The 23,747-nt window shown below is 41.4% G+C and overlaps 1 protein-coding gene across 1 annotated transcript in view; it reads right to left on the reverse strand.

The window, feature by feature from the left end:
- Window positions 1-23,747, reverse strand: part of EBF2 (EBF transcription factor 2) — a 202,933-nt gene that overhangs the window by 19,365 nt on the left and 159,821 nt on the right. The window contains exon 10 of the mRNA XM_032288567.1: window positions 22,649-22,775. Coding sequence (XP_032144458.1) covers window positions 22,649-22,775 — 127 coding nt within the window. The remainder of the gene's footprint in view (window positions 1-22,648; window positions 22,776-23,747) is intronic.

Raw genomic sequence — 23,747 nt, forward strand, 5'->3', positions numbered from 1 at the left:
GTTTAAATTTCATTGTTTTAAAATTAATGCATGATTAAGGCAAAAGGTAGAAATAATAAAAAATCACCTGCATTGCTGTTATGCAGCAATAAACACAGTAATGTGTATTTCCTTTAATCTTGTTCATATATATTTTATAATGTATGTATGTATGTTATTATTTTATCAAAACAATACCTTTTTAAAAAAACTATTAAAAACATTAAATATAGAAGAAAAAATTAGCATAAACCCACTTAAGAAATGAGCCAGATTAACATTTTTTGCTTATATCTTTTCAGATCTAAACCTACACATATACCTAAAATTATTCAGAGACATACTGTTCACACTGTGACATAACTACTTTTCAGCCACTTAACAATATATCATAAACTTTCTCTCAGATCATTATTCTTTTATGACATTATTTTAAATTCTTGCATATTTTTCTATGACATGTTCTATAATTTATTTAAATGGCTTCCTAATATTGAGCATTTAATGTGACCCTATTTCTCACTATTATAAATATCAGAGAAATAATTATCCCTTGTGCATAACTTTAATTATTTCAATTGCAAACTTCTAAGAATTAGAATTACTGGACCAAAAATTATGATTTATATTTTGGGCCTTTCAGACACATATGGTCAAATCACTCCTCAGGAGAAAGGAGTTTGGTCTTCCTCCAGCAATGTACGTGCTCATTTTAAATTACATTTTTTTTTAGTCACCAGTGAGGTTGAAGAATTTTTTCTCATATTTGCTGATCATGTTAATTTCTTCTTTTATAACTGCTTATTAATACTTTCTGTACTCTTCTCTCACTTATAAAAATACTTTATATGTTGAGATTTTTAATACTCTGGCATCATGTTGTAATATCACATCCCAATTTATCCTTAAGTATTTGATGTATAGAAAGACCACCTCTACTCAAAGAACTGGTAGGTACACACACACACACACACACACACACAAATGTATATGTATATACACATATGTGTATACATATATGAATGCTTAAATTATTTAACTTATCTTTGCCACAATTTAAGTGTATTTCACAATTTATTGAATGATTTCTGGACATATATTCTGCTTTATTGATCTATGTTTCTATTCTGGGTGAAAATCACACTACTGTGGTTGTGACACATGTTTAATGTTTGACAGTATAAGTGTCCTTCCACAAATACACAATCTTTTAAAACTACATTTTCTCAAGTCTTCTGTTTTTTGTTTGTTTGTTTGTTTTGAGACAGAGTATTGCTCTGTTGCCCAGGCTGCTGGAGTAGAGTGGTGAGATCTTGGCCCACTGCAACCTCCACCTCCTGGGTTCAAGAGATTCTCCAGCCTCAGCATCCTGAGTAGCTGGGATTACAGGCATACGCCACCATGCCTGGCTACATTTTTTTGTGTTTTTTAGTAGAGACAAGATTTCATCATGTTGTTCAGGCTGGTCCTGAACTCCTGGCCTCATGATCTCCCTGCCTTGGCCTCCCAAAGTGCCAGGGTTACCGGTGTGAGCCACCGCGCTCAGGCTTCTCAACTATTCTTACCCATTTATTCTTTCCGGATTAATCTTAAGGAAATTTCTAAAAAATGTTTCAGTTGCATTAAATCTACAACTAGAGAGAAAATGGATGGCTTTGCAATAGCAACACTCCACCTTCCTCTTCAGATCCCTCAGTAAACTGTGTACTGCTCAACGTATAGGTGTTAAGTTTTTTGCTTTCCATTTTAATTATTTGCTGCCTATTTCACTGTGAATATGGCTGTTCCTTAATCATATTGTCCAAGAGTTTTATTAGTGTCTAAAAACACTTTTGTGTTGTACACATCTGTGCAGGAAGTCTATGGTATAGAGATTAAGACAATCGGCTTTAGAGTTGAGTAGATCTAGGGTCTGAATTCCAGCTCCACAGTGTCTGCGAGCTGTTTAAAATCCATTTTATGGGTTGGCTGTCAAAATCAAATAAAACTATTTCTATAATGTCCCCAGCACTGTGCTTGGCATATAAAATATCTTTTTCTTTTCTTTTGAGATGGGGTTTCACCCTGTTGCCTAGGCTGGTCTCGAACTCCTAGGCTCAAGACATCTGTCCACAGCCTCCCCAAGTGCTAGAATTACAGGCGTGAGCCACTGCACCTGGCCCATAAAAGATCTTAACCAAAGGTAACCATTATTTTGTAACAAAAATCCCTGACACATCACTATGTTTTTTTCTTATTACTTCTCTTACGCCTGTACATTCATATCATCTACTTAAAGTGATCATTTTGTCTCCTTTTGACAAACATATTTTCCCATTTAGTTCTCTTAATCCTATTCTTGTGTTGTCTAAAACTTCCCAAACAATGCTCCAAAATGAGGATAAAGTTGGATATTCTTGTTTTTCTCTGAATGGGAGTGACATATTTTACTACCAAATATGATGTTGGCTATTTGAGATAGATCTTATTGATCGTGGTTCAATAAGGGTTATTAGGACTTCTTGGGGTTTTAGAAAATCACAGTCACATGAATTTTCTCCTTTGGCCAAATATATATATACAAACTCTTGCTCTGTTGTCCAGGTTGGAGTACAATGGCACGATCTCAGCTCACTGCAACCTCCGCCTCTCAGATTCAAGCATTTCTTCTGTCTCGGCCTCCCTAGTAGCTGGGATTACAGGTGTGAGCCACTGCACCCGGCCTATATTATATTCTATATTTTCCAGTATTTCAAAATTAAACATTAACTCATGGATGTAATATATCATTTTATTGGTATATATCTGAATTCAGTTTGTTAATATTTCATTAATACAATGGCACAAGGATTAAATCAGTTAAGTTCCTAAGAACAGCACCTGGCACTTGGTGAGCACGCAAGTTTATTGTTATTGCTGTCAGGAATCTACGTGTACATATTAATAACTAGGATTGTGTGTGTGGCTCTGTCCAACTAATGTTTGGTTTTTATTTTATACCAGTTTTGAAAACTATATTGAGAAGTTTTCTATATTTTATCCTATGCTCTATAAATCCTATATAGCATGGATAGCAGCTCTTGGCTAAACACTTGAGAGAACACTAGTAAACTTGCTCATACTAAAGTCACCAATAGCATTTTAGCCAAACCAATAGGAACTTTTCCATTCTCTTCTTAACCCCAAGTTAACACTTGACACCGCTCATATTCTCCACTTCAAGAAACCCTCCCACCCACTGGCTTCCTGAACTCACACTGCCCAGCTTCCTTCCCACCTCTTTGGCCATGTCAGCCTACTTTGAGAACTGCTCTTTCTCTGCCTCTCTTGTCAATGATGCTTCTCAAGATTGTTGCCAGGCAGCCTTCTGCTTTGCTGCACATTCTCCTGGGCAACTTCATGAATTCCTCATGATTTCCACATGCAGCTACATACTAATAGTCATAAATCTTGATCTCTAGACTAGATACCTGACCTGAGATTCAGCTTTAAATATCCAACTGTTGGCTAGAAAATTCCACTCAGCTGTCCCATAGATCCCTCCCACCCAAGATACCCAAACTCAGGAGATTCTCTGTGAATTGCATTATTATCCAAATGATTGACTGCCAATCAGAAACCTAAACTTCATTCTGTTTCTCAATATCATTGTATTTTTTCTAGAAAAAAATCATCTATTTCATCAGGACTGTAAATGTTTTAGCATAGAATCTATATTGTATTTGTTTAAAATTTCTCACTTATCTAGAGTTCCCTGACCCCTCATCCCACTGAAATGTATACAAATTTATGTATATGTTTAAATTATTTAACTTATCTGGATTTTATTTTGTTGTGTAACATTAAGTACTTACCTTTGCCACAACTTAGTAAACTTCACAATTTCGTGGTAATTTGCTGATTAGTCTTATTTATAATTTTGACTTCCTTTAGTTCCAGAAAGAATACCCTAAAATTTCTATGTAATTTAGTACTAAATTGTTAATTGTTTATTGCAGTCAACTGCCCTGGATTCAAAAAGGTATCCTTCACAGTATCTGCCTTTTGGAATGTATTGAGTTTTTGTGAATTAGTACGTATTAGTTTTGTCTGCATTTCCTGGGCAATGCTTTAAAGTCTTATTTCATCTGTCTTTTTGATCACATTATTTAACACATCTATTTTTGCTACTGTAAATTTGTCTTCCCACGTTCTCATATTTCTAATAGTTTTAAATATATATACTTTTCTAGTGATTTGACATATATATATATATATATATATATATATATATATACACACTTTTTTTTTTTTTTTTTTGAGACAGGGACACAAACTCTGGTTCTGCCATCCAGGCTAGAGTACAGTGGTGTGATCATGGCTCACTGCAACCTCGCCTCCTGGGCTCAAGCAATTTTCCTGCCTCAGCCTCCTGACTAACTAGGACTACAGGCAAGCACCACAAGCCTAATTTTTGTATTTTGGTAGAGATGGGTTTTTGCCATGTTGCCCAGGCTGATCTTAAACTCGTGAGCTCAAGCAGTCCGCCCACCTTGGCCTCTCAAAATGCTGGGACTATAGGCGTAAGCCACTGCCCCCAGTTTGTACACGCTATTTTAATTTACAGAAGTGTCTTTAGACTTCTCTGAAAATGTTTTATTTTTCCTATTTGAGGTATTGAGTCACTCCATGTATAAGGGATTTTGCTTGCCTTCAATCTTCCCACCTCTTTCTCTCCACTTATACATTTTGTTGACAGTTTATCATTTCCAGCTGATTTACTATTCTTAGATTTTCTATGATCTGTATTTTTAGAAACTAATTTTCATGTTTCCACTAAGTCTTATCGCCATATTAACAGTAATTTTTTAGACACTCTATTTAACTGCTTTCTCTGCCAACCACCAATCCTGTGATAGCACAACTTTTCCCATCTTGCATTCTTCATTGATTCAATTCTGCAGTCAGGTGCTATCAGTAGGAGTAAGACTAAAATTCTGCCTGGGCCATTGAAATAAGAGTATCTTTTTGCCTTTCTCACACATAAATGACAACTGTCCTGGATAGAGAATCGTTAAGCACACTCTCGCATTCAAGATCAACTTTCTGCTTATGCCAGTAGTTCTCACTCCTCAAGGTGGGGACTAGGGAGCCCGAGGGCGGCTGTTGGGGGTCTCTTCCATCACTTCCTTGCCCTGATGTTCTTTCCTAAGGGGGAATGATGAGGCAAACTAGAGATCACATATCCACCAGTACACCCCTCTCTGTACACGCCAGCATAATAGTGCAAAATTTCTGGCATTTTAATGACTTTAGCCTAGCTTCAAACATTAATACCAGATTTCCTTTATTTTTAGGTTTTCCTGAAAGTATCCTCTGATATATTCTGGGGGCAGGGGCCAATTAAGCACTTGCACTCACAAGACCATCTTACCTAGAAACACATGCAAGAACAGCTGTATGTTTAAGTAGAATCATTCTGTAAACTTCTTTTCTTCCACTTAGCATTGTCAGCAATTTGGGAAGGCTTTTTAATAATGTGATTTTTAGTGGTGGTAATATGCAATAATGAAAACCATTGTTACCACCATTAGGACATACTGAAGCCTTACTATGTTATGAGTACTCTGCTAAGCCTTTTAGATACAATAGCTGATTCGATTCAGATTGCAACCCTATGATGTGGGTTTTATCCCCAATTTCAATGCAGTCTCAAGTGGTAAAGATGAGATCTGTATCCTGCTTCTCTAACTCCAAAGCCTGTGCTCTTAACCTTTCCTACTGTAGAACCAGAGACCATGATCCTTCCATCCCCCTCTGGGCTGCCTCCCCAGCTTCAAGTAAAGAGCTACAGATGCAAGAACATGAATGAAGCCCTGCCTAGGTTGCCTGACTTTGTCACTGAGACCAGAAGGAGACCCCATGTGGCATCAACAAGCAAACACAAACAGCTGCCTGGTGCTGCAGGGCAAACAGACTTGATGATGAAATTCTCAAAATTCTTCATTACCTAATTTTTTTTTTGAAATATGCACCATTTCATTACCCAAAGTGCAGATTTTCTTAGACAGAGAAACAGGAAAATTGTAGATATGGGTACACTCACAACGTGCTGAATACAAACTAAACAGATATCCCATTAGGTAGAAAATCTAACCCATCCCTGTCTCTATTTCTGTCCTTGTCCCTTTTCATCTGCATGGCTGCCACCCACCCTGTCAAGGGCTCTGGCTCTCCTAAGAGCACTGTGGGGGGTCCAGTCAGGGACCCCCACCACCGCCCTCCTTATCCCTTGGCCTTTCTTCCTGCTCACAGAAGAAGTCTCTGGAGCTGGGCTCTAACCAGTGCACACAGGTGGGATGGAGATGAGGTTTTCTTTAATATAATTTATCACACATTTGCACCCATTGTTCTCCCAGCCAGATTGCAAACCACCAGGATACAGGGTCATGTCTAGTTTCTCTTGCCTGCCCTCCCCTCCCCAGCTCCCAAATTAGACCTGGCAGAGTATTGACCACACTGGGTTAGCAATTCATGTTTTAAACTTAATAAATAGATAAGGCACAATTGTCTATTTTTATGTTGTTTCTTGGTAGGTCCCTCCCAGACTTCATAGGTGTCAACTATGGGATACATCTTGCGCGTATCCAAGTGAGACAGGGGACAGTAAAACACACTTTTCTACACAGACAGGGAATAATCACACTCACACATATACACAGGGAAGAGAGAATTTCACTTAATCAAATGCTCATTGGAAGTAGAAATCATGAAGGTGAACACACTTGAGCTCTGTTTAGCCAACAGTAAACCATAAGAGGAACCTCAGCCTTTACAACATGATTGCGTTTGACAACTTTTTGGTTCCAGACTGACTTCCCAACTGACCAGTTGCTCTTGAGTCTTTTAAATTCAGCTTTACCTTGAATCCCAGCTTCCTCCCTCCCCTCCCCATTTCCCTGAGAGCTCTCTGGCTTTTCAGCCCTGGTGTGAGCGAAGCAAAGCTCAATTAGCTAATGAGGTGCCCAAGACCAGCACCAAGACTGTCTCCAAGGGCCAACCAGGCCATTAACTGCCATCATCAGTGTAAATTTACAACCTCGCCTACCACATGGAGTGCAGGGATGCTGTGAAGTTCTGCCAACCCTTTGGCTGACAGGGATACAGAGAAGTGCTGGTAAGCCAAAAACAGAGTAAATTAAAAATATGCTTCAATCTATAGGCTCTATTTATCTATGTCTTTCTTTAGTAACATAACATTAAGGTAAAAGGTCATAGCCCTGCTGAAATATAATTTATATTTACCTTTTATTAAATAATTACGGCATGGCATGAAGTTAAATATTACAGAAGCTAATCAAGAGGGAATTCAAGACAGAAAACTCAGACATGAGAATTTCGTCTTTGCTATACATAGAATGTCTTAATCCTCCACTGGGAGTCATTCGGGTTTGCTTAAGGAGTTTAATAATACACATTTCAACTGCCACAGAATCTAAATCCCATTTGGATCAGCCTTGAAAAACTTTCATCAATACCTTGAGATTTCATAATATTTCTCTTGAGAGCCTGGATCTCATGTGCCATTTCTCATTTTGATTGCGGGTATAATATATGAGATTACTTACATATATCTTGGACCCAATAAATAAACTATAAGCAATGTGTGAATTTTTTTTTAAGTAAATAGTATTTAACTAAAAATATCTACTGGGAACCACTCTTTAAAAAAAAAAAAGGCTGGCTGGTGCGCAATATTAATTTTCCCAAAGGATTAGTGAGATATAAAATTCTATATGGTTTTAATTTTCTTTCCTTAAGAGGAGGCACAGGAGCAGATAATACTTACCCCATCTTATGCTTCTACTTCTGTTTTACAAAAATGAAGGCGACACTGGCTAACATGGAAAGGGGGATCCTTGTTAGAACCCTGCTCAGCCTTTACAATTATGGCCTTGACATTGCAGGCTGGAGCTGACTGATGCTCTTGACCAGCAGGGGTGCTGATCACAAAGATGGCAACATCAAGTCCTGGTTGCTTTTTTTTTGCAAAAAATATGAGAGAAGATGATGATGGGTGAGGGAAGATCTGAGTTCTCACTTTGGCTGCCACTCTGGGGATGTTGGCGGATCACACCACTGGCCTCAGTTGCAACTTTACTCACCAGTGAGTCTTCCCTTAGATGCTAGGATTACCATGGAGTCTATAGATGGTCATCAGGAGGTCAATAAAAGTGGAAATTCTCATTCTGGCCAGCATGGTGAAACCCTGTCTCTACTAAAAATACAAAAATTTGCTGGGCATGGTGGCATGTGCCTAAAGTCTCAGCTATTCAGGAGGCTGAGGCAGGAGAACCACTTGAACCCAGGAGGCAGAGATTGCAATGAGCCCAGATGGTACCACTGCACTCTAGCCTGGCGACAGAATAAGACTCAGTCTCAAAAAAAAGAAAGGAAAAAGAAAAAAAGAAATTCTGAGCCTAGCCATGTGTTTGTGCATCTGTGTTTTATCTGCAGAAAAGGAGCTTCACTTTATCCAATGTTCACAGAGCCCATGGTCTGGTCTCCTAAGGGTGACACCCACAGAACTGGAGGATCCCTACAGCCCTAACTCTAAAATCCAACTTTCTCCAACAACAAGGAAAACCACTGAAAGGTTTTCTTTGCATTCTAAGAAACAAAGCAAACAAACAAACAAACAAAAAACTTAAATCTGTATCATGTGACTGCCATATAAATACAAGACCAGAAGATAGACATTGACCAGCAATAGAAGAGAAAATGTGCTTTAATAATACCTGCCACTGGCTTTGGCCAAGGAGAATTACTCTCTGTTGACAGTGCAAGATGGCATGAAATGATCTGGCTTTGGGAGGAATTTAGATAAACACAGACGAGCTTCTGCCATCATGCCACTTTAGGACATCTCCGTCCTCTTCCCTTACATAGTACTTGGCTCCCACCTGTTTATTCCCGCAGTCTGTCTTCCGTGTGCTAGGATTTTGGTTCCCTTCTCCCTCCCTCCTGTTCTCCTCCCAATTTCCTTGTCCAGTCATCTCCCTTCTGCCCTATTCCTCATGTGTCCAGCATTCAAAGGCTATGTTAAATTCACACTTAAAGGCTTCTAAGTTTTTCATTGCATATGATGGTGTGATGGGATAAAGCTGGCCCTAGCTTGGGATCTGTCTTAGTTCCCAGCACTAACAAATGACACCACCTTCACTGGGTCACTTGGCCAGGTAAGGCTTTGGTTTATTTCTCTGCAAAGACAAAGGATTGGGGTAAATGGCTTCAAAGACCCCTTTCAAACTTTTACATTTCATGATTCTAAGGCCATCACTGATTGGGAGCAGTGGCTTTCTTCTCTGAGGAGTAGAGATGGGTGGAGCTGAAGTCAAGGGCTGTTGAATTAAGTTGTCTTTAACCTCAGCTACATTGAAATCTCTCCTCACATTCATTTGTTTCAATGTAGCAAAAGTTCAGTGTCACCAATTTAAAAACAAAAAGGAACAAAGATAATATAGAAACACATTATTAAAAGGCAGGCGCTGCCTTTGTGGACACAGGAACAAGAATACAAGAAGAGAACCAACAGTGCACAAGCTGAAGATTAGACCGAAGCCTCGGATATTTAATTTTAAATGAAATATTAATTTAATATTTAATTACACTTTGGCTTCCAGAAAAACTGCAGCAGCAAGACAGATTGTTTGAAGAAGGGAATAATATACATGGTTAAGAAGACAACTGTAAAAATTACAGATAAATTTCAAGGGTAAATCTAAATGCCACAACGGAGCAGTTATAAATACGCTCTTGCTCTCTGTAACGTGTATTTAGAATATTATAGCCGAGCACGCAAGTCCATTAAGGGGCTGGGATGTCTCTAGTGAAACAACAGCCCCCTATTCTGGGGCTAGCCATGGACACATCACTCCTCAGACTCAGCTGAATGATGTATCTGACTTTCACAAGAGGTGGGAGTGGAGGCAACTTAGTAAAAGTGCAGGCTGCCAGGAGGGCTATTGACTCAACCTGTCTCCACTTTGAACAGGGAATAGTTGTACTTGGGCCAGTTTCTGATGTCTGAATTGGGTATTTTTAACTAAAAATCAGATTCATTTCTTCAATGGGATTTTTTTTTTCCACGATAATGCTATACTGGGGAAAAAAATGTGAAGTGGATGAGTTATTAACATTTGAAATCCAGTTTGCACATCTGTGCAGTGCAGCTTTATGAAGGCAGGCCCCACAATCCGCGCAGAGCCTTGGGGAGGAGGCTGTTTGGGGTATGACTTGAGGGGGTGCGGAAAAACCTAGGCTTCTAACTTTTCCTCCCAGCTGCTGCCTGTTCTTGCCTTAATCCTGTTGACGAATACTTTCTCCTAAATAATGAACAGAAAAAAAAATTGTTTTTGCTAAAATAAAAGATAAGAAGTATTCTGGGGAAGGGGTTAGTTAGCATGAATTCTTTGGTTTCTTGGTGTGTCTCAGTTAGCAGGTTGTCTATGTAGACCTCTCAGTTCTGCACACCTTGTCAAGTACCTACTCTGTGTGCACCTGGGCCAGCTGGCACATAGTCAATCTCTTCTACTCCTTTGGTCCACCTTTTATTTTTTATTTATTTATTTTTCCTAAAAAGACCTCTGGGGTTTTTATTATTATTATTAATTATTTATTTAAGAAACAAGGTTTCCCTTTGTCATCCAGGCTGGAGTACAGTGGTACAATCATAGCTCATTGCAGCCTCCATCTCCTGGACACAAGCATTTCTTCCACCTTGGGTTCCCAAGAGCTGGGACTACAGGCCTGCACCACCAACCTGGCCATTTTTTTTTTCTTTTTAGAGACAAGATCTTGCCTGGGTTGTTCTCAAACTCCCAGCCTCAAGTGAGCTTCTGGCCTCAGCCTCCCAAAGTACTAGAATTTTAGGTGGGAACCATGGTGCCTGGCTTCTACCTTTTAATACCTGCTTCCTTGTGACCCTCCATGTGAGTCCATATTCTCGCATAGCCTTGGACTTCTCTGTCTCCTGCAAAAACCTGGTTTCTAATCGAGATCGAGATACTCATGGCACGATGTGGTAGGTCTTTCAAGAATCTACATTTTCCGGCAGATACACAAAGAAACCAGGCACAGGTCCAACAGCAATGAGAGAGGACGCCACCCAGAGCTTCCCAGAGCTGCATGTCTCCCCCCACCGGATGCTTACAACAGTGAATTGTGCTTGTATTTTTATATTGACATCCATAAATACCTTTGTATATGTATATAATTTTATCTTTCTAAGGGGGTAAGTATATCCCCATGTTTTTAGCTTAGAAAAATGGCACAAAGAATAGTTGTTGTTCCTGAAAGTTGGAATGCAAATCTCTGCCTCTTCACTCTGTCATCGGCTCTCTTCTATACAAGAGCCTGTCCCAGTGCCAAGTTCTCTCAAATTTAATAAAAACATGGAGTTCATATTTCTCTGCCTCCTGCAACTTCAGTTATTCGTAGAGAGGATAATTTCTATGACTTGTAAAGAATTCAAGGCACTTCTCAGACTCTGGGTCTAGCACATCATGCTGACTGGAGCCTCTCCTTCATGACTCCTGCTTTTTGAGTCCTCTAGAAAGTTCCACCTAAGAGCAAGCATTACTGTTGTGTTCACAGTGAAAGGACCCAGTCTCATAAGAACGTCTCCAGGGGTGAGGTGCTTTATAAGCCAAAAAGTCTCTGCAACAGCCTCAAAGCAGAACTTAGGGCTTACAAACTTGTTTCTTTGTTTAAAATACACATTCCCTACATTAGTTGAACCACTGTGGAAGACAGTGTGGTGATTATTCAAGGATCTAGAACAAGAATTACCATTTCACTTAGCAATCCCATTACTGGGTATATGCCCAAAGGAATATAAATCATTCTCTTATAAAGATACATGCATACGTATGTTTGGTGAAGCATATTCACAAAAGCAAAGACTTGGAATCAACCCAAATACCCATCAATGATAGACTGGATAACAAAAATGTGGTGTATATGCACCATGGAATATTATGCAGCCATAAAAAGGAATGACAGCATGTCCTTTGCAGGGACATGAATGAAACTGAAAGCCATCATCCTTAGCAAACTAACACAGAAACAGCAAATCAAACATCGCATGTTCTCACTCATAAGTGGGAGCGGAACAATGAGAACACGTGGATGCAGGGAGGGGAAAAACACGCACCATCTGTGGGGAGGGGAAGGGAGAGCATCAGGACAAATAGCTAATTTATGCAGGGCTTAATACCTAGGTGACGGGTTGATCTGTGCAGCAAACCACCATGGCACACGTAAACCTATGTAACATAACTGCACGTCCTGCACATGTATCCCAGGACTTAAAACTTAAAATGTAAATTAAATGAAATACAGATTCCCAGATCCTCTCAGAAGAGTAGCAAGAAATATTCCCATATTGCAATCTGAAAATCAGGGCCCAGGTAAGGCGTCTTCTGAGACCCCCTTCATGCTCACTGGCCACGGCACTCACTCTGTACCCTTTAGAACCCTCTAGGTTTCAAGTTTTGCCTTTTCCTCTGGCCACGGCCTATTTCCTGTGCACTTCTCCAGAGTAGCAACCAGAGAGCCAAGGTATCATCTCCAAGTAACACCAGGCAAGACCAAACAGATGGCCTTGGTGTCCTTTTTTCGAATAAACTGTACAGAATTAGGAAGTAGTACAGATTAGTTGTTAAAAGAAGAACTTTAGAATAAGGCATCTAGGATTCATCATAGCTTGGTGATCTTAGGCAAATGACTTAATTTCTCTAAGTAGCAGCATCTCAGCTATGAAGTTGAGATACTCATAGAACTGTCATCACAAAGGTGGTGATACTCAGAGCCTGTGGGCAGAGCCTTCCTTGCCTTATGTGCTTAATAGATGACAGATGTGATTACTGAACTACTGTCATCATTTTATTTTCTAAAAAAAAAAAAGAAGAAAGAAAAAAAAAAGAATAAAAAAAAAAAGAATGAAGGAGAGGAAGAAAGAGAAAGAGGAAGAGGGAGAGAGAATGGGGGTGTTGCTTTGTTGCCCAGGCTAGAATGCAGTCTAAAAATGGATATGCCTATAATTGTGCTTAATAATAGAGACATGAAAAAAAAATGAGGGAAGAAAATAACAATACTGTCATCATTTTTGCTTATTACTCTGTCTTATGATAGAACTTATAGAAGACTTCTTAACCGCCTGTCCAATGTGTAGCCCAGGTTCTGAAAAGCTGTGCTCATTTGCCCCCATGTCCTCACGCACTGTTTTGCCCTGGATTCTGTGGTTGGTGCAGATTTCACAATTACAGACAATGGCAATTCCACCCCCAAATACCATGCTCTGATATCCTCCCCTGCATACTCACTGCCACCTAAAGTTAAGACAGCCAAGAAGTCCCAGCACAACCAGTCACTGTGGTTCTATTGGGCACCCCTACTAGGATTATTTTTCTGCATTGCCAGTTCTCGATGGAAAAGTCTGTGAGGAAAATAAAGGATCTCCTCTCCTCTCCACCTAGGCTGGCATACTGCCTTCAGGTCTCAAGCCAGAAAGGGGCAACTGGACTTTCCCCCATGACCCCTGTTCTCACGTGGCTCTCTCAGTTGTGCAGCACCAAGTTTCACAATAGCAAATCACGGTTGACGGAAAATAGACTTGCAAAGAAAATGTGTTGTTTTTCAGAGTCCTGATGTTGTTCGTGCTGTGGTTGGCAGCAGCAACCGTGGGGGTTTGGCTAATTAACCAGTTACATCAAATAGGCTTGGCTCTGTCATGGTGCATCCTTGGATACAGAAAATGTCAACAGCCGGACTATGGACCACAGTGTGCAGTGGGGCAGGGGTGGAAGGAGGAAAGGTTCTCTTAGGTAGAACTTTCTAGAGGCAGACTCCTGCAGGAGGCTCCAGAGAACCTTTACTACCAGTACTATTGTGTTCCTGGACAAAGGACCCAGTCTCATAAGAACCCTCCCATGGGTAGAGTGCTTTATAAGCCAGAAAGCCTCTCCAACAGCCTCAGGAACAGACCTCAGGTTTCCCAAACTCATTTCTTTGTTTAAAATACGGATTCCCAGACCCTGTCAGAAGAGTATGATTTGGTACTGTCTGGAATGGCACCAAGCATGATTCTTGTGATTAGCCAAATTAGGGAGGCACCCTTGGGTAACAGCATAATTGACACAAGAGCTTTACAGAGGATGGAAATGAGGCTCAGAGAGGTCAGTGGCCTGATGAAAGTAGACACAAGCTGTGGACCACACGGCCAGCCCCTGAAGGCAGTGGTTCTGGCTGGTCCAATGCTCTCCTCTCAGACCCCATCCTGCTCACAGCACTCACTCTGCACCTTTTAAAACCCTCTGGGTTTCAAGTTTTGCCTTTTCCTCCAGAATCAGACTGACTTTTTGTCCACCTTGCCATTGAAGCTGAGTGCTCTGTCTAGGCCGTCAGCAGCCTCAGAGCACTGTCCTGCAGTGAAGCACCCTAGGCGTCCAGAGTGTATGGGTCAGTGCATCAGGATGGCTGCAAAGACAGGAGAGCTATGTCCTTCTCCTGGGGAAGAGGCCGTGGCTCGCCAGATGACTGGGGTGAGGATGCAGCTCTGAGGTAGAACAGCCTATCTGCAGGTCCCACAGAAGCCACTGATTCTGGATTAAGACGAAATTGGCCTTTCATGTCAGCAGCTGCCTATTCAGTGCGAAAGACAGGGGGCCACCAACCCATTTCCTGTGGGGTCTAGAGCCCTCCATGGGTGACATCAACTTCCTGTCTCTACCAACCCAAATGGTACTTTGCTCAGGAACATCAGGGTGGAAGCTTTTCTAGAGACTGGCCGGACTCCTGAGCTATCCTTCACAGCACTGGTATTTCTGGTTTCTTCTTTCTTTGTGAACAAAGAAACTCCTGAGTCTCTCCCCTCCTCACCCTGACCGTCAGAGAAGGCCCCTCCTTCTCAAAGGCAGTTTCTGGAAGCAGCACCATCAACTATCAGGCTGGAAATACTTTGTACCTAAAATATCAAGTTTACTAATATGCACTGTTTCAGTAGTTAAACATGAGACACTATACTGTGTCATACTTTATTCTTTTAATTTTAAATTTAAATTATATTAGTAACTAATAGAAACAAGTAAGCAACCTTAAAAAAGATTAAATAACAACCCTCAGAAACCAACATTGTTAACACCTCGGCATGCAGGATTCTGTACCCTACTCGGGTTGTTTGTAAAACTACTGATTTTTCTTATACCTAAAAATTGGGTCACGTTATGCAGACGATTTTAAAGTTTTAAAACCCACGTCACAGATGCCCTTCATGTAAATAAATGTCCATCCACGGCATTATTTTCAGTGTCTTTAAAAAAGTATGGAAGATGTTTCATTATTTGTTTAATGAATCCCCTAAGTACAGTGAGAATATTTTCAATTTCTCACTATAATAAACTCCCATCAACAGTCTTCCAGCAAACTCAATTATTTCCTAGCTGGACCTTCCTAGAAGTGGAATTGCAGAGTCAAAGGGTACATCCATCTTCAAGTTTAGTACTTTTCAGGTTTTCCCTTATCAAATTTACATTCCTTCAGCAGTATCTTGGAAAGTCCCCATTGTCTTTGAATTTTGCCAACCTCAGTATTTTCATTTGTTTAAGAGAAAATCCTTGCTAACTTGATAGGGGGAATAAAAGATGATCTCTTGTTGCCTCAATTTGCATTTATGTGATTATTAATGTGGCTGGGATTTTTTATGACAATATGTTTATTGTTTATTCGTCTTCCTTCCTGAATTTAACTCTTAGTGTTCATTGCTAGCTTTCTATTTGGCTATTCGTCTTTTCCTTTTTAATTTCTAAGGTACCTAGAAATTAAACTGCATGTTCTCCTCTTTTTCCACATTGTACAAAATAGTGGTTAGCAACTAGTAGGCACAAAGTAAGTTTTGGCTGAATAAAGGAACAAATCTTTTTTACTTAAGATGATAGGTCACGCAGAGCAAATATGTTCTCAGCTTGTCCTTTTCCCTTTAATCCCTGGCACATTGACAAACATTTTCCTTTTACGTAGTCACATCTTTTGCTGGATAGTGCCTGTCTTCAGCCTTAATGCTCACAAGGCTTCAAACAATAATTATTTTTTAAATCTATCATCATTTGAAATGTCTACATTTTTAATAAAAAATATTTAATTTGAATACATTTTAGTTTATGTGCTATGACATGTAAAATCTAACTTCTAATGCTTGACTAGTTGGCTCAACACATTTGTTAAGCCTTCCATCTTTTCCACGTTGACCTGACCTGGCTTCCCTCACCTACTAATACCCAAGTATTTATACCCTTAATGTGTGCAAAGTGTTTATTTTTTAAATTTTCTCCTCCGTTGCATGACATTTCTATATGCTCCTACAAAGCCCCATATTCTTTTAATTATTGAAACTTAAAATAGGTTTTAATGTCTGGCAGGGCAGGGCCCTCTCATTTTTCAAAATCCTCTTTTAGCACCTTTCCTTCCCAGGTGAACTTTTGTAACATTTCCCCAAACATTTTGTTGGTATTTTGATTGGCACTGTGTTAAATGTATTCATTAATCGGCATCTTTACAATATTAAATCTTCCTACCTCTCCACCAGCTGGAAGTATTTTGTCCTTCCTCTGAACTCCCTTAGCATGTTATACCTTTAAAAAAAAAAACTGCTTTCTAAACTATACCCACCCAATTTTTCAACTCTGAAACCTGAGCATCGAACCCCTCCCTGCCCTCCCCAACCTTCGCCCCATCCAATCAATCATCAAGTTGTGTCAGTGCTACCTCCTAAATTTTATCCACTTCTGCTTATCCCCACTGCCAGCAGTCTGCTCCAAACTACCATCATCTCTGGCCTGGACCACCCCACTGGCCTCCAAGTGACCTCCCTGCATCCACCTTGGCTCTCAAGCCATCCTCTGTACTATAGCCAGAATGACCTTTTAAAAGGCAAATCTGATGGTGGCAATATTCCCAAAGCTTCTCATGGCACTTGGGGAAGAGCTGAAAAAAACAAGCCTTGTTGTGATCTGGCCCCTGCCCTCCCTTGCAGCTTGAATGCAGCCTCTCTTGAACTCATTCCTTCTGCTCTGTTCATAAAATATATCCCATGTTCTTGCCCACCCCAGGGCCTTTGCACATACTGTTTCCTCTGGTCTATTCTAAATCCTCCACATCACCTCAGTTTAAGGAGGCTCAGTTCCCTGGGCATATATTCCCAACATCCTATACAACTCCTTTTAGTCCTCATCAGGTTTGCAATTTCTTGTTCAAGTCAGTCTCCATGCTGATAAAGCTAATGGTAATGATATGGAAGTGCTAGGAAGGGAAAGGCGTGAACCTTTAAATGATGTGGAAGCTGGAAGGGAAGTGCTGTGTAGAGGAGGGCGTAGTCCCTGGCTAGGGCTCCACCACAGGACTGTGCCCATGGACCTAGGTGAGAACAGGCATTTTTGTTTACCTGCCAAAGTGTTGCATTTTCCAAGACCATTCTGGCCTTCCATGCTCCCATCCTGTGCCTATAAAAACCCTGAGACCCTAGAAGGCAGACAGACATCAGCGGAGGAACACCTGGGCGGCTGGACATCCAGAGGAACGCACCGATAGGCACCGGCACACTTGCAGGCCACCGACAGGCAGAACAATGCAGAATTTTGCTGGGGCAGTAGGAGGAGAGCCTGGACTGCTGAGAGGCCAGAGGAAAACCATCTCCCTTCTGGCTTCCCCATTCGCTGAGAGCTACCTCCCCTTGATAAAACCTTGCACTCATTCTCCAAGTCCAAGTGTGATCTGATTCTTCTGGTACACCCAGGCAAGAACCCTGGGATAGGAAAGCCCTCTGTCCTTGTGATAAGGCAGGGGTCTAATTGAGCTGACTAATACAAGCTGCCTATGGATGGCTAAACTCAAAGAGCACCCTGTAGCACACACCAACTGGGGCTTCAGCTGTAAAGATTCACCCCTAGACACTGCCATCTGTATGCTCCCCTAGAGATGTGAGCAGTGGGACACTGAAGAGGTGAGCCATACCCGCATCGTCCGCCCTGTGAGAGGGAGGAGGGAACTTTTCCCATTTCAGTAATAGTAAGAATAAAAACAATAAGCCACTTTTTGACCAATAAGATATGGGCCATCCTATCCACTCTCTATCCTAGGTACTTTCCGTGAAGAGACCTGACTCCCAGCTTGGGAAGGCAGGTGGTGAAGTTTTCAGGAAGGTTGTGAGCTACTTGAGTGGTAGCTTGAGATCTGCCATGGTGAGAATATCTGACCATGGAAATTGGTAAATAGTATAAACCCATGCTTTAAAAAAGAAAGTCTCCTCCTCCCTGGAGAGCCCCTTGTTAAACCTTTGCCCGCCCACCACAGTTGCCATGCACTGTATCATTTAGTCCTTGGCTCTGTAGGTAACCCATTTTATAAATGGGGGGAAAAGAGGTTAAGTCACTTGCCCAAGATTCAAGAACAATTCAGGAGGGAAGCCACGCTATGAGTCCAGGTCTCTAATTCCAGAGCATGGGCAGTTCACCTTTACGTCAGTGTATTGTGATGTCAGGAAGGTAGGAGACACTGGTTTGACTTCTCTCCAATAGCCGCAGGACAGAGCTCAATGTTGAGCACAGCGTGCATTGCTTAATAAATACACGCTCCATGCAAAAATCGCTAATGTCTCAGCACATGAAGGAAACAGGGCTATTTTCTAATACAACTTGCTAAAGTGGTATCAGAAAGACACCAGGCAGGCTGGCCAGAGGCCTGAATCTTTGTTCTAATGCCATCTTTAATTCAACGGGCAATTAATAGCAAATCACTTGTGCTTAAGTTTCAGTTTTCCCTTCTGCAAAGGAGGGTCTTTGACCAGATGATCTTCATAGTCCCTTCATCTCTAAAATTACTTGAATTTACATGTAGCTTAACATCAGTTATTTTCACAGGTGTGTGGGCTCCCATTTTGCTAGGTACTGTGTTTCCAAGATCTATAGACCACAGTCTCCTCATTCTGTCTGGCAAATTCCTACTTTGCTTCAAAAATGTCACCTATTGCTACCTCCTCTGGGAAGCCTTCCCTGATTCCCCAAAGCTAGTCACTCCCTGAATAGTGTCCCTATCACCCTTTTTTATTTTAGGTGCTGAATCTAATTGTTGCCATGTAACAGCAGCCATCTCGCATTCTTTCTTTACTTTTGCCATCTCCCATTTTAGAACTGTAGGCTGATAGAGGTGTACGGATATTATTGGTTTTGTGTGTTTAGAGCACATGCTTGTTGAGTAAATAAATGGGTAACACTGCTACCTGGGTCCTACCTTCAGAAATTCATATCTAATTGGTCTGGGGTTTGACCTAGGCACTGGTAACTGGAAGTGTGGCCAAAGGTGAGGACCTCTGGATTCAGAGGAAGTTTACACATGCACACACACACACACACACACACACACGTACACACATGCACACACACACACGTACACACACACACACATGCCCACACACATACACACACATGTACACACACATGTACACACACACACACACACACACACACACACACCTGGCTCTGAATGTCTATGTCTATGGCCCTACTGATTATTGAGATTGTTCTTTACTTCAATACAGAGTTGAGGATAGGCTACAAATATGTAAATATGTGCTTGTTCTGATACCTATCCATCTCATTATAGACCAGCTCCATCACCGACAGTCCAGGGGTGTCTTTTGAAACCCCAGAGATACCAGAAGCTCTGCATTCAGAAAGTGTCTACACTACCAGACTCACTCTCCACCTGACTTCAGGGGCAGCCCACACTCCTGGTTTCCTCCTCCCCTGACCACTCCTTCTCAGGCTCCTTCCCAGGTTCCTCCTGTCATCTTTAACCCTGCATGCTGGTGTTCCAAGGCACCATATTTGGATTTCTCCACCCTTGCATGGTGATTTCATCCGGTCCTGTGGCTTTAAATCCTATCTAGATGCTGGTCGCTCCTCTGCTCAACATCTTCCACGTCTTCCCATCTGAAGTCCTTGTGCTGTCTGACTTTCCCCCCTCATCTCCCATCACTCTCTTCCCCACTGACTCCTCTCCAGCCACACCAGCATTCTTGCTCTTCCCCAACAGCACCAGGCTCTCTCTCACTTCACAACCTGTAATCTTGCTGTACCCTCTACCTGGGACAACCCCACACCCAGATTCATGGACTGCTAGGCACTGTTCCAATGAACACCAGTGTACCAAACAGAAAACCCAGCCCCAGGAAGCTCCTGGGATGGAGGAAGGCAATGTGGATGGAGAGGAGAGGTGGACGGAGGAAGAAGGAATGAAGCGGGCATGGATTTCCACAGCTGGCCCCATCCTGGGATTCAGGTCTCAACTCCATGTCCCCTGCTCCTAGAGGCCTCCCTGACCAGACTGCCCAACCCTCCCTCACTCTCCTTCCCTTACTTCACACTATCTGAAATTATATCACCTATTTCCTTTCTTGCCTGTCTTCCCCTCTATAATACAAGCTTTATGATGGGGGACTTTACCTTCCTCCCTTCTATACCTCAGAGCTTAGAGCTGTGCCAGCCCATGGCAGGCAGGCCATAAATACTAGTTTGAATGAATAGATGAACTATATCCATTTGGGAACTGGAACAGTACTTTTTTTTAATTGTGACTGCAATAGAATCTCCCATAGATCTACATAAAATAATACCTGAGATGTTATTTCTGTTCTGCTTATCTCAGGACAGAAAATTCAAAGGCTAAATTTTAAATAAATAGACCTAAAAATTACCTCTATCTACTCGTAATTGATAGCTAGCCAGACACTGACACTTTACCAAGAGTAGGAATCTGAGTGCAAATGAGAGACTATAGTATCTGTAACATAATATTATTAAAAATGTATAACATACCTGCTATATTTTCTTGGTTTACATATTTCTTTCTCTATACTCTTTATTTTCTCTGTCAAAGTATAATACCTCATTAATCTTCCTGCCTCTGGTTGTTCCCCCAATTAACTCAGTCTTTATATCAACAGCATTTCTTTTTTGGAAGACAGTATCTCTGAGTTACTCTTCCCTGCAAAGAAACCCTCAATGCCTTCTTATTTCCTGCCAAGTCAAGTCCAAACTCCCTTACAAAGCTTCTTTTTTTTACTAACTTTAAAAAACTGTGGTAAAACACACATAACATACAATGTACCATCTTCATCACTGTTAAGTGTACAGTTCAGTCAAGCTAAGTAGTTAACACTGTTGTACAACCATCATCACCATCCATTCCAGAACTCCTTTTGTCTTGCAAAACTGAATCTCTGGACCCATTAAACAAATCCTCAATTTCCCCTCCCTTAACCCTTGGTACCCACCGTTTGACTTTCTGTCTGTATGAATTTGACTACTCTAGGTTCTACTTAAGGCTTTTAAGCTGTTTTATGCTTTCCTTCCCTCCCATGCTGATACGGTTTGGCCATGTCCCCACCCAAGTCTCATCTTGAATTGTAGCTCCCATAATTCCCATGTGTTGTGGGAGGGGCCTGGTGGGAGAGAATTGAATCATGGGGGCACTTTCCCCCATACTGTTCTCACGGTAGTGAGTAAGTCTCATGAGATCTGATGATTTTATAGGGGGTTTCCTCTTTGGCTTGGCTCTCATTTTCTCTCTTGTCTGTTGCCATAAGATGTGTTTTGCGCCTTCGGCCATGATTGTGAGGCCTCCCCACCCACATGGAACTATGAGTCCATTGAACCTCTTTTTCTTTACAAGTTACCCAGTCTCAGGTATGTCTTTATCAGCATCATGAAAACAGACTAATACACACGCCTAGCACATGTAGGGTAAGTTCTAGTCTAAGTACAAAATGCATTGCCACAGTTGTCAGATGAGGCTTTGGTCCTGTAGGAATGTGCTCCCCTCACCCTGTGGCCTTTGCACAAGGGAGTCCCACTGTGAGAACATTCTCCCGATTTCTCTTTGCCCATCCAAATTCTCCCTGTCCTTAAATATGGTCTAAAATCTCCATCTCCTCCTTGACACCCCACCCCACTACTCTAGTCCACACTAAACTCTTTCTTCCTGAAACTCATATTCCATTCATTGGAAATACCAAACATTTCAGATTTATGAATCCACCAGCTGTTCTTTGCAATATACCTTTGTCTTCTTCAAAAGTTTCTAAACTTTCAGATGGGGAAGGGATCATGTCTTATATGTGATCTATACCTTTCACTTAGGAAAAGCAGTTGATTCAAAGGAGAAATTCAACAAATATTGACTAATATATGATTTTTACCTTAAGGTAGTTTTAAAGTACTTCACTCTCCAACATCAATGGGCAGCTCTCTTGAATCTTTTCAAGGAAATGTAGTTACAGCCAATACCTGTCTATTTTTTAACCTAATCACGTGGATAAAAGGTAGTTCTAGCATGGTTTCAACAGAGTCATATTTGTAAAACCATATTCCTGAAATGAGCTGCTGTGAGCATCTCCCAGATCTTGCAGAAGTTAAGTAAAACACTAATTGAGAAGTGAACCTTCACATCACCATTCAACACCTATCAACCAGCTCACTCTTTCTACACTAGTAGAAAGACCTAGAAAAATCAGGACCTTTATAAAGTGCAGATACTGGGAACTAGCTCAAAGGCAAACCAGAAGCCAGCCTCTCCTGGAATCATTTTTTTTTCCACCTACCTGTGTAAATGAACCTTCCTGGGGCTCCCTTGCAGAACTGTTTGGATTTATAAGATAATGTCACCTCCACCACGCCAGGGATGTGCCGGGGAGGAGTCTGTACTCTGATGGCATGAGGGGTTATTAGCTGAGGAGTGAACAGGCAGGGAAATAAAATACCCATTAGACAAGCTATCGCCAAGGACATAAGGTACACAGCATGTCCCACTATTGCTCCCCGGGGGCTTCTCTCTGCTGCGGTCTAACTGAAGTGCTCCTAGCTCCAAATGCACTCTGAACATCACTGTCCTGTCTCTGTCTGTCTGTCTGTCTGTCTCTCTCTCTCTCTCTCTCTCTCTCTCTCTCTCTCTCTGTATATCTGACTCCCTCACTGTTGCTATCTCTCCCTATCCCTCACCTCCTTGGAATTTTCTCTCAACCCAACCAACCTAGGTCCTTTATTTCCTACAAGCCCAGCCCACGTCCCTCCCACCGCTTGCTGCCAACCACACCTTCATCCCTGGGATCCTTTTCTCTGCGGAACTGCCATCCTGCTTGCAATTTCAAATATTGATTTGGCAAGTTCCAACCTCAACTTAACACTGTCACTGATCTTTTTGTAATGTTTTATATGACGATGAAAGTAAAACACATCCAATTCAGAACATTTGGAAATTACAGAAAAATACAAAGAAAAATATTAACATCATAGAGACAATCAATATTAACCTTTGGTATGTTTCCAGTACTTTTCTATGGATGTGTGTTATATAACTACATTACATCCATAGGCACTGTTGTCCCTCTGTTGCCCAGGCTGGAGTGCAGTGGTGCGATCTCAGCTCACTGCAAACTCTGCCTCCTGGGTTCAAGCATCTCTCCTGCCTCAGCCTCCCGAGTAGCTGGGATTACAGGTGTGCACCACCATGCCTGGCCAATTTTTTTAATTTTCAGTAGAGACGGGGTTGACCATGTTGGTCAGGCTGGTCTCTAACTCCTGACCTCGTAATTTGCCAGCCTCAGCCTCCCAAAGTGCTAGGATTACAGGTGTGAAACACTGCACCTGGCCTTCAAAACCTTTTTTAATGGTGGTGTGATATCCCATCACTTTACAATTCTG

This window comes from Sapajus apella, unplaced genomic scaffold (genome assembly GCF_009761245.1).
Source record: "Sapajus apella isolate SASKATOON/1434 unplaced genomic scaffold, GSC_monkey_1.0 scaffold21, whole genome shotgun sequence".
Lineage (NCBI taxonomy): Eukaryota > Metazoa > Chordata > Mammalia > Primates > Cebidae > Sapajus > Sapajus apella.